Source organism: Ictidomys tridecemlineatus, chromosome 10, assembly GCF_052094955.1.
Source record: "Ictidomys tridecemlineatus isolate mIctTri1 chromosome 10, mIctTri1.hap1, whole genome shotgun sequence".
Classification (NCBI taxonomy): Eukaryota; Metazoa; Chordata; class Mammalia; order Rodentia; family Sciuridae; genus Ictidomys; species Ictidomys tridecemlineatus.
Genome location: NC_135486.1, coordinates 86090413 through 86103151, shown reverse-complemented (window position 1 = coordinate 86103151; position 12739 = coordinate 86090413). Strand labels below are relative to the sequence as shown.

Here is a 12739-nt window from a genome sequence, read left to right as displayed (position 1 = left end):
AGTCTATAAAAATAACGAAGGGACTCCTAGGAAAAATGAACCTGCACTGAATATGGTATACTGGGAAAACATGATGATGCTTGAAACACTGTCACCTACCAGCTCCAACAAAGACCTACAATTTGGTCACTTCCAGACCTCAGAATGGTTTTATTTTTCAGAACTTAAGACAACCTGTCAGAGACTCCTTTGCATGAGACGGTCCATTTTTATAAGACGCTGAGGGCATGCCACGTTCAAAGTCCAGTCACGAGGACAACACAAGGATCACTTGCAAAAGAATCCCAGTCTTTTAAGGAAAAAAAGTATGTACTTAACTTTCAAAATGTAGGTAGTGTTCACAGAAATAAAGAATGAGTGATAAACTAATAAACAGTACATTCAACGCACACAAAGTGTGGCACCTGGTTAATACTCAGTGACATCTGCTCTTAACATCATCATTAAGATTACTAATAAGGAAAAGGAAAGGCCCTGAAGAAATGATAAAAGGGCCATAGAGTGGACGGGCATCAGGGTCTCTGGGGCAGCAACGTGCAAGCTGAGACTTGAAAAACAGGTGGGCATTTGATAGATAAAGATGGGAAGAAAGAGGATTGCAAGCAAAGAACACAGCACCTGAGAAGATCTGTGACAGATGCAGGTACGTGTGATGAGTTGCAACCCAGTCTTGTCATTCTGAGTCCATCCCCAGCGGCTCTGTATATAGGCTCTGGTGCCAGCCTGGCCCACTGCCATGATCTCTCTGTCCGAGAGAATAGTAAGGAACCAGTATACTCAAGACAGGACGAGGGTGACCTAGAAGCTCCTTTCCAAGTAGCTCATCTCACACAATGAAGACTCAAGCCTTACTAAACCTTCTAACGGGTGTCAAAACACCGCCAAGAATACAGTAGGCACAAGACTGTATCTTGTTAGTCAGAAGATACACATGAAGCGTGTCCACGAAGCAGGAGATTTGAATCCCACTATTTGCCTACGCCTTTGCATAGGGTTTACTCAGCTTGCCCAAAAGAAAGGACTGAGGTCAGTAATTCTTAACTTTGGATGACATCTGCAATGAAATTCAGAAGAAAATGCAGATGCTATTTTAAAATAAAGCAGGATAAGCTTAACACTGGAAAATGATGTTTCTTATCTCCTACATATTTATCATTCTAAGTTTTACAGCTAAACCAAACACAAAACTCTACTGGAGAAAAACAGAGAGGAAGACTTTACCTAGGCAGATAACTACCACCCTGCTGTTTGCATGAAATTATGAGTAAGTTCCTTGATACTGGTTGTAAATATCACACACTTCTGACAAAAAGCACAGTCTTAAATGATCTTTTACATGCCTCTTTCTCTGCCCTATTAAGACGCTCGTTGTTTCTTTGATTTATCTGATAATAAATTTTTGATGACTGGTAAGTCTCATAAAATTGCTCTGGTGCTGACTACACTGATTAATAAGTCTGAAGAATCGAAAGTGTCAAGAATTCATGTGTAAGAATAAGTTACTGCCAAACATATATTAGATATTCCATAAAATATAGAATAAAAAGGTTGATCTGGTAATTTTATCTTGTATCCATTTTCCTGTAACAATTTATATTCAGGGTCATCATTGTCTTCCTTTGCTCAAAAAAAAAAATCAATAAAGTAAATCCAGTTGTGGAGGGGTAGGGGACAATTTCTAGAATTAAATGAAATCTGAAGAAATAATGTTACATACTAATAAACTGTGTTTCCCAGAAAATTAAAGAACTCAGAATCAGCAATAGTATCTGGAAGGACTGTCAGAGACGATGTGGTCTGACACTCGTGGCTTTGAAGATGAGGGAGCTGAGGTAGGTGTGATAGGGTCATCTGCCAATGACAGAGCTGGGTTAGAGCCACCTCGAAGGCTAGTACTCTGAGAACAGATATGTGTGTGCCACAAATATGTGCTGTCAATAATCTCCCTTCAAATGCATGTACTGTATTTTGATTAAAAATAAAATAACCTAGGATTAAAATCAATCAATCAATCAATCAATCAATCTCTCTATCTCTACCTGGAACTTTTCTGTTTGTTTTTTGTTTTTCCTTCAATATTCCTTATATTCCCTTATTTTCCTCAGATTTTCCTAGTAGATCACTGTGCCTTTATGGTATGGTATATCATATGGAAATAAGCACTTCATCTTTGATCTCTCTCCACGCTGAAAAGCAAGCCAATTTAATTTCAGGAGAAGAGAATTCTGTGCCCTGCTATTAGTGGTCTTAATCTTGCTCATTAATCCAGGACTCGCCTGAGACAAGGTAGGAAATAGGAGACGAAAGTTATGAGGGCTTCAGATGTGGTTACTGGAACCCCAAGATGTGACAGGAGACCTCTGACACTGCAGTTTGTCACAGGACTGCCAGGGTCCCAGGGAGAGGATTCCACCTCTGCTGGAGGGGCTCCTATATTAAGACAGACAGCTGATCCATAGGCCCCCCGCGTTGCATCTCCTGTCTTTATGAGTCTTGTGAAGGAAAAAGCAGGGGTAGTATTCTATGGTGCCTCCCTTCTTGAATTCTCTAGCCAAAGATGGGGGTTTATGAAGGGCCTTCCATTCCCAAGAGACTTTCAATCTAACCAGCTTCTATTTTAACAAGGTCCACCCTTAAGAGATTAAAAATGGAAGCACTGACCCCTCTGCTAGGAGCAGGAGCCTATTTGGATAAACACCATTCTGAAAGACAACCTTATAAGGGTTGGGGGCATGGGGGGTGGGTGAAGTGGTGGGGCCCATGGAAGAAGAGTAAAGAGAAGAAATTGATAAAGAATTGAATTGGAACAAATTGATAAAGAATTGAATGCGACCTGGGGCATATGACTAATAATGGTGCTATAGATTATGTCCTCACTCCCATTCATTTGCTGAACACCTAACCCACAGTATGTTAGAATGGGATAAAATTTGTACACAGGATCCTTGGTGTCATTAGGATGGGTCTTCAACCAATAGTGTTGGTGTCCTTATAAAAAGGAAAGTTTGGCCACAGAAACAGACTTGCATAGAGGGAAGACCATGGGAGGAGACCCAGGGAGAAGAGGACCATCCATAAATAGGGAGAGGGGCCCAGAACAGATCTTTCCCTCACAGACCTAAGGAGACTAACCCTACCAACATCCACATCTGGGACTTATATCTGGCCTCCAGAAGTGTGGAGACAATCATTTTCTGTTTGTAAGTCACCCCATTTTGGGCACTTTGTTATGGTAAACTTAACAAACTAATACAAACAGCAAAGACAAACTAGGTACCATAGGGAGGAAACACGACATTAGACTTACTCAGAATACTTGCTATGAAAAATGAGCAGAGCTTCAGTGATAATTGAATTGCTGAACTTTATCCAATTTGATAAAGAAAAAGTATGTACATTTTTAAGGTATAGGTTCCTAATGAGACTATTTAAAAATGAACTATTATAGTGGAAAATAAAATTTTCTTCATCGAACATATTTTAATACTGTAAGTCTTAAAAACATATATGAAATAATATGCAAACATAATAAAATAAAATCCAAACATTATTTCCTTAATGCTTGATGAATAAATTGGAGCACCAACAAATGCCCGTGGACATAACTTGTGATTAAACACTTCATCTAAAAATACTGGTTGAAACTCCTTTCATAAGACAATGCATTCCAAACCAAAATACCTGACAATACACAGAGCCCTTAACTGCCCAAAATAACAACAACAATAATATAAACCCTCCAACAATGCCCAACCAGAATAATAGAGTAGGGCTCAATAAAAAGCCAGCATGTAATAAAATAAGATATTACTGTGTAGAGAATAGAAATCACAGACAGTTTTGTTTGATTATGAAAGTGCTACTTTTTAATTTATCTGTCAAATAAAAACAGCAATTGCAGGCAATAATTCATCTAAGCTATATAAAAAACACCAAGCATTGAACTTTTAGGATTACTGGGAGTTAATAAAGGTCATTAATATGGAGGGCTGACCAATTTCACTTTGTCAATTAGGTCAATATTCAATAGTTCAATATGACTATATCATCAAAAACTGGAATTCCAAAGTAGTTCCTCTTGAACAGGAAGTAACTGGACACATCTCCTGTCCGGAAATGTACATGGACTCCAGCTGGTATTTATTTCCCATCTATCCAGGGGGTGAATTTCATATGTACTATGTACCTGAAATTGATCCTGTAAGTATCATGCTGGACCATCAGGCTCTACAGACAAGCTCAACCTAGCTTGGCTGTTAACCCTTGATGCAGGGGTGGAGGAAGGGGTAGGAGGAGAAAGAGAAGGAGAGGAAGGAGAGAGAAAGGAGAGGGGTGGAGTGAGAGAGAACATGAGTCTGCTCTGCTCTTTTAAATGCTGAGATGTGATCAACAATGGCCTGTCAACTCCATTTTAAGTACCTGGAACCAATGCTGCTCTATTTTGGCTTTTCCCCCTTAACAAAGTGAACATAAGATAAGAGCCATAACATAGGGCAGGGCACTGTGACTCAAGCCTGTGATCCCAGCAACTCCCGAGGCTGAGGCAAAAGGACTTCAAGTTCAAGTTTAGACTGGGCAACTTAGCAAAACCCTGTCTCAAAAAAAGAAACTAAAAAGGGCTGGTGCTGCAGCTCTGTGGTAGAGTATTTCTGGCTTTAATCCCTAGTACTGCAAAAAAGAAAAACCAAAAAAAAAAAATGTATAAAGAGATGTGACACAATATTGCCCAGTTTATGGGCTTCCCTGTTCTTTTCAATGTCTTGGCAGTACTGGTCCAATGCAACATATTTGCATTCAAATAGGTCCAGAGATGTCAAAAGTTGGAATCGTATTTTATATTATGGAAGAAATGTGATAACACATTTATTAACCTTAAAAAGGAAGCAAATCATACATATGTAGCATCTATAAAGGAAATATAAATTACCAGGAACAGAATACATAGTCAACTTTTAAAAATAAAAACAATCTTTATGTCAAAAGCTTTAGGGAAGAAATAGACTTTCATTTTTATGTTTTTCTGTGGCTTAATTTGAGCTATTTTCAGAAACAGCAATAAATACAGAAAAAGTCTACATTGTTCTGCATAACTGATTGTCAGTATGTAAAATTCACTGCTAGGAAGTTCCTGGTGGTTTAACCCTTTCCTCCATCTCTCTGAAGATATTTATATAGTTTTGTGTATCCATTTATCTCTAACCAGAAAATAATAGTTTATAGAATTTTTGTTAAACATGACTGTCTTTTGCAAAGGGCCAACTTTTTTTTTTTTGAGAGAAAGAGAGAGAGAGAGAGAGAGAGAGAGAGAGAGAGAGAGAGAGAGAGAGAGAGAGATTTTTATTATTTTTCAGCTTTCGGCGGACACAACATCTTTGTTTGTATGTGGTGCTGAGGATGGAACCCGGGCCGCACGCATGCCAGGTGAGTTCGCTACCGCTTGAGCCACATCCCCAGCCCAGTAAAGGGCCATCTTAAAAGTGAATGGTCTCACCTCTCAGGCCCCAGATATATCCGTTAAGTTATTTAAAGAAGTGCTAGGCTACTGACTCAGCAGCCATTAGAGGAAATAGTAGTTGATTAATAAAGCCCATTTGTGTCCATTACAGTCTGCATACCATGCAGGAAAAAAAGAATTACTTAGTTTTAATTCTCCAGGTAAAAACAACTTGAGAAAAGATAACCAGCACATAAAAGAGTTCTTCCTTATAATCAAAAAGGATGATTTGTTTTACTAGGTTTCTAGTGAATAGAAATTCTCAGCTCTTATCTCATTGCTGCCCATCATTCACCAAGCAATTTTTTCCCCCTATTATTTGTTCTAATTAGTTACACATGACAGCAGAATGTATTTTGACTCACTGTACACAAATTAAGCACAACTTTTTATTTCTCTGGTTGTACACAATGCAGAGTGACACCATTTGTGTAATCATATATGTACCTAAGGTAATGATGTCTGTCTCATTTCCCCATCCTTCCTATCACCATACCCCCTCCCCTCCCTGAACTCCCCTATGCCCAATCCAAAGTTCCTCCATTCTGCCCTTGCCCCCCACCCCCTCTCATTATGGATCAGCATCCACATATCAGAGAAAACATTCAGCTTTTGGTTTTGGAGGATTGGATTACCTTGCTTATCATGATATTCTCCAACTCCAACATTTATCTGCAAATGCCATGATTTCATTGTTTATGGCTGAGCAATATTCCATTGTGTATGCATACCGCAATTTCTTTTTCCATTCATCTACTGAATGGTATCTAGGTTGGTTCCACAGTTTAGCTATTGTGAACTGAGCTGCTATAAACATTGATATAAAATTAGCACTGTAGTATGCAGATTTTAAGTCCACATTTTCTAAGGAATCCTCTATGTTGCTTTCCAGAGTGGATGCACCAACTTGCAGTCCCACCAGCAATGTATGAGTGTTCCCTTTCCCCCACATCCTCACCAACACTTATTGTAAGCACTGTTTTATTACAATGTTGCCACTCATTAATAAATATGAATAATAGTATGACCAGTTTTCATTTAAGACCCCCAAACAAAAAAACAGGGGCATAGGCTTCCCTAGGGTGAAAAGGGATCGACAGGTAGGAAGAATGAGGACAACAGCTGTTTTGAGTCACACCATACTACAAACCAGGAGGCTGGGTTTGCAAATGACTCTTATCTACCAAACCCATTTTCAGCCTCACCTCACACAGCCACACCTCTTTCTTTGGTGAACTCACTGACAACAGTTAACTTGTCTACTTTTTAAATGGCCGCGCTCACTGTCCCCTTTCCTTGTGAATTCTGAAAAGCGTGAGCAGCTTCTTTTCACAGTGGATCATGTGAAGCACCCGATGGCCCCTCCTGGGGAAAAGTCTGCCTTCGGGAAACTGAACAAGCAGTGACTGTTCCATCTGCTTCAGCGAAATCAAAGAGGTCAAACAAAGAGATGACCACGCCTGGAGAGCCAAAAGTCGGCTTGACTCAACCACGGAAAGATGGCGATGCCCTTGGAGATTCGATCCTCAGCACCAGCACCAGCAAACCATTTTACTTTCACACACAGGAGTAACTAAAAATGGGCACTGCAGTGATGCCAGCCAGCATGTGCCCCTTGCGGAAGGTACAAGGAGGTCCTCCACCTAGAAAGGACAAGGAGGACATGATGGAGGCCCAAAATGTCCTCCAGAGAAGCAGCTCTGAAGAACCGTGCCTCAACTTCCTGCTACTTCACCAAAGGAGTTCCTCTCCTCATCAAGCTAAATCCTATCCGAGCGTTCTACTTCTACTTCTTCCTTCATTAAGGGAGGATGAGGAGGGCAGAAAAGTTGAAGTCAGGCTGTAGCGAATAGCCCTCTGTTTCCCAAGCAGGAGGGAGAATGTCACAGGTGTCCCTGCCTCTAGGAGCTCATGCCAAGTGTGTCCTTCCACCAAAGGCTCATGGAGTCGCTTCTAAAAGCCATGAAATGGGTACCAGGTGGTCCCCCTACATAGGGGACAATGGCACTCAGTGCTTACTTAAGCTGTTGAACATTAATTTAACTATAGAGAAGAAGGTATGCAGTGAGTACTTCCAGGGGAACTCAAACACAAAAAGCATGTCGACAGCAAGGAACCTGCTCTGGTTACACTCTCCGCCCAAAGTAGGAAGCTAATGATGGAGATAAGAATAGATACATCAGGGCTGGGATGCATCTGCCTTGCATTCCTGAAGCTCTGGGTTTGACCCCCAGTTCCAAACAAAAAGGAATATATACATTAAATATGTTACTGATTAAAATACGTTTGTCATGTATTCCAAGTAACTAACTACCAATTGACTCAACCAAGCATTAAACCTCTCCTTTATCCAGGATCGTCACCACGTTTAAATAAATGAAAATCATCTATAAACTGTATAAAGGTGATTAATTGCCTAATAATGACTCTGAAATACTAAAAATCCATAAATTCCAGAATTAATCTTTTAAAATTAAATTAAAGTTAAAAGCACTTTCATGTGCAACACATATTCTAATCCTCTGTAAATAATAAATTAATCTACAGTAAATTAAAAACTTGTTAACCAGGATAATAAACAGATAATTTCTTTCAGTTCTAGATTAATAGTAGTTTATTTGTGTATTTTTCTGTATACTATCACATACAAAGGGTTTTTTAAAAGATACCCCTACAAACCAAGCTCTACACAGCTTCACATTTACTAAGAAAAAAATTAGAGCCCTAAAATACACCATGGCAATTAATTACAAGAACAAAATGAATAATAATCTGTTCACTTGCAACTATATTTCCACACATTTTCATTAACTACTCTAATTTCTAAGGCTGAGCTATATTTGCATTTTTAAAAAGAAAGATTGAATCCATAATAATTGAACGTTATCTATACAGGTCACAAAACAATAATGCATATCCTATAGTTATTCTCATTTTACTCAAGGCTTATATCGTAAATGTCAGAGTAATGCCTTAAAAAAATCTAAATCATACTTTAAGCCACTTTTATCTATAAGGATATACTGCTGTTTTGGAAATTTTGGTGTATTTAATTTTCATGCCATTATTCTTCAGGGTGCTCAGGCTTTAGGGCAACAGAACCACAGATGGCCATTTATAAGGACAGGTTCAGTCCTGTCACTGGATCCAGACCTACCAAGACAGCACAGATTCAGTGACAACTATGTTGAATGACAGCATCTTTCTGATACTTTCCCCCCCCCCCTCAAATCAGGAAAAAAAGAAAAAAGGAGAGAGATTTTTAATCGAATATGACCTTTAATGATCCTCTAGCTTTTCTACAATAGTTGGGATGTTACATTTTCAAAAGTTCATGCTGAACACAAACTGGGATGGTCTGGATGTCAGGTGTGCCCCAAAAGCTCATGTGTGCGACAACCCAAGAAGGATCAGAGGAGAAACAAATGGGTTGTAACAGCCTTAACCCAGTCAGTGAATTAATACCCCCAATGGGATTAACTGAGAGGTATCTGTAGGCAGGTAGGGTGTGGCTGGAGGAGGTGGTGCATTGGGGTATGGCTTTGGGGTATATATTTAGTGAGCTTAGCTTAGTCTCTGCTTCCTGATCATCATGTGAGCTGCTTCCCTCTGCCACACTCTTCCACCACAATGTTCAGCCTCACCTGGAGCCCTCAGGAATAGAGACAGCTGTCTATGGACTGAGACTTCTGAAACTGAGAGCCCCCAAATAAACCTTTCCAACTCTACAACTGTTCTTGTCAGTCTCTTAGTCATAACAGCAAAAAGCTGACTAAAATACAGATTAAATTTGACTACAGATTTTTTTTTCAACTCTTTTTTGTAGGTGTTTAGAAGCAGGCTAATTTCAGCCTTAGAGATCAGTTATATCAGATAAATGACTGGTTTGGGGATGGCGAGTTGGGCTAAAATGTCCAGAGTAAAATGACAGAAGATAGGAGAAAAGTCATAATTTCTTCTGACCCTGAACCAAGGAGGGAGGAGTTGGGGACAGCTAGGTGTTAGGAAGGGTTTTCCACAGCCCCTTTATCCTGAAGGAAGATTTGAGGTACTGTGATCCTGTGATTTTTCAGCTGGCTGGTTCTCCCCCTCTTTTTCTCTTAGAGATTATCATTTCACTAGAGTAAACTCTTCTAAATAATAGAACGATGCTTTCCTACTATTCTCTACTGATTTTATAAATACGCTGCTTAACAATGTTGCTCATAACACTTGTAATTCTTTGCAGTCACAGAAGAGTAATATATTCTGATCTTAATGCGTCTGGTGAATTTCTTGAGTGCCATGAATATTCAACTAATTTAATATCTTAAAAAATACTCTAAACAAAATTGGTAAAAGCACCTTTGAAAATGTCAAGTAAAACTAATCTTTTTTTTTTTTATTTGGTGCTGGGGATGGAACCCAAGACAAGCACTCTACCAACTGAGCTATAGCCCCAGTTCACCACATGTAATTTTTAACAAAATATTTTGAAATGCTACGTGTTAACCGCCAACAATAGGACAATGATACCTGATAATTTTTAAAAATGGCATAGTTATGAACACCATAAAAATCAAAGTTTACTATTTCAGAAAAATCAGAGTCTACTTACTACTTATATGTCTCAGAACGAATATATTCGAACACATGGGACACGCCAAGCTGGAACTGGTCAGCAATTGGGGTAACCCAGGGATTGTTCTCTGCTTTGAATACTTGCTTCTGACCAGTTAAATCCAAGTTTCCTGAAAAGATGAAAAGGAAATGAAAAAGGTGAAAAAGGTGAAGGTCACTTAATTCAACACAGATCCATCTAAGGAGTTACGCTCAGCAATCACAGCATAGCCCGAAGTACTTTAATGGATCAAAAAACCATTTTTGAGTTTTTAAACATTTTTACCCTAAGTCATCACTGGGACCCAATGAATGGCAGTGACTATCCCCTGGCTCAAAAAATTAAGACCAAATGAAGGAAGGAAGAAGAAAGGAAGGATGGGTGAGCAAGTGGAGAGCAGCAGGGTTCGGAAAGAAACAAACCTGGAAGGAATTCTTGACAATGAAGCCTACGCCTCATTTTTCTGGTACCTGCTAGTGACTTGTTCAAGTTTGAGAGAAGTGATATTAAAACCTCCTTAAATTCTACCTTGGCAACGTCAATGTGCATCTCTACTTTTGGATCTAAACCAAATCTGATCAACACCACTTTTTTCATCAAGCAAAGGAGAATACAAGCAAAGTAAGACAAGAATGTTAACAAGGAAAATTATTATTGTTTTATTCAATTAGCATAAGCACATCTCAGAATGAGACCTAAATGAATCTCATTAACATAGTAATGATGGAGACTAACATTTGTATAGCTCTAATCAGTTTACAAATTGCATTTTAAAAATCATTTCCTCATTTAATTCTCTAGTAATCTCCAAGGTCAGTTATTAACATCACTTTATAAGTAAAGAAATGGAAACTTGAGGAAATTAACTAGTATGTCCAAGATCAGAAAATCTGAACTTGACTCCAGACCTTGTTTTCTATCTACAGGATCTGTGAAGCAATCAGGTTGCAGGTCAATCTAGATCAATAAACATGAGTTCATGAAGGTAGCATAGAAATCAGCAAGCACCAGCTCCTTCTAATATCACCTGTTGATAGTCAGTTCACTCTCCTTCTTTCTTCCTTTCTCATGCATTCAAAAACATTAAAAGCAATGGGTGAAAGACCATCCTATCATGTGCTTGCCTATGAGTAAAAGAAAGACAGACAGGAACAGAGAAGTAAAGTAGTAAAGATGCATGTGGCTCTACACAGCCGCAGCTTGACACCGTAAGGCCTTTTGCTGGACAAGTCCATTTTCAGCTTTCTGGTTCAAACCCAAGACTCCCAGGGCTATTTGAAGACAGATATTCAGCAATCTTTCTTCTTAGGATACCACCAAAGTGGCATGTTTGTCCTGATCTGAGGCTCTACTGCCTAATTTATCCTAAGTCAGTATAATGAAAACATATTCTGGGACGTACCTAGCCCACAACACAAATCATTTCCTAGCTGATACGAGCTTTGGGAATGAAAGGATAAATGAAAACTTTTACTAGGAAGATGATGTAATATTTCTTCTTAAAACAATAGATATGTACTTTCAATCTTTTTTCTCTTTGTTATATGCAATCGTAACTGTTCAGAAATATGGAGAAAGAAAAGAAAAATGATTACAATTTCACAAAATGCTCTTTTTTAAAAAAAACATATTACTGAGTATTAAGAGAGCAATTCATCATGCTCTTTCCAAAGAAATAAAGAAATGCCTGGTGTTGAGTATGAAAATAGGCAGATGCATTTCTCTCCAAGATTACTGATACTGTCAATTTCCTCTTTTTAACGGCTAAACATATGTCATTAGTCAAATATTAAGTCACTTGGGAAATTAATGAGCCTGATTCTCTGAGCCCTGAGTTCAAAAGCTGCCTGGGGTTAATGAAAATCCAAGGAGTATGTATATTTTGCTTAGTTGGGTATCTTTCCTGGGATGGATCTTGTTGGCAAGGGACTGCTATTTATTTTTTGTTTTTATCTTTACTTGGGGATGAGGGTTCTTAGCTTTCCAAGAGAGATACTGATACCATTTCCATTTCTCTATATTTCTTATTTCCTCTTAGGAGATCTAATCTGTGGTATGCCTGTGTCCTCTCTTTTACATCACTTCTTCATTATTTCTTTTTCTCCAACTTTCCCTTTTACTAAAAATGAGAATAGTATAAATTTCTGATAAAAGTCATCTATTTAAAGACAAGTCTGTATTTTTGGGGGGAGGTGGAAGAGTACTGGGGATTGAACTGGGTACTTGACCACTGAGCCACATCTCCAGCTCTATTTTGTATTTTATTCAGAGACAGGGTCTCACTGACTTACTTAGGGCTTGTTTTTGCTGAGATTGGCCTTGAATTTGAGATTTTCCTGCCTCAGCCTCCTGAGCCACTGGGATTACAGGCATGCACCACCTTGTCCAGAACAAGTCTGTATTTCTGACATGTCATATTTTCCACACATAAGGTATATGTTACCCTCTGTACTTAGGATGCACGGCTACTGAGGGGAGAGAGGCTATGCGCCAGGCAACAGTAACCATGGTGCAGTGACTCACTAATAAGCTGGGGATGAGGGGCTACAATTAATCAAACTTCTCTCAAAACATCTCCCTAAGATACAAAGTATGCTTATATATTATGGTTGTCCTATCTCTAAGCCCTGCCCATTGAATCAGCA

The 12739-nt window shown here is 38.9% G+C and overlaps 1 protein-coding gene across 3 annotated transcripts in view; it reads right to left on the bottom strand.

Moving 5' to 3' along the window:
• The window catches only part of Rsu1 (Ras suppressor protein 1), a 184110-nt gene that overhangs the window by 75288 nt on the left and 96083 nt on the right, over positions 1-12739 (bottom strand). For 2 of the 3 annotated variants that reach the window (XM_040277147.2, XM_005325802.5), the window contains one exon: positions 10092-10224. The exons of the other annotated variant lie outside the window; for it this stretch is intronic. In XM_040277147.2, the coding sequence (XP_040133081.1) occupies positions 10092-10224 (133 nt within the window). The remainder of the gene's footprint in view (positions 1-10091; positions 10225-12739) is intronic. 3 annotated transcript variants of the gene reach the window in all.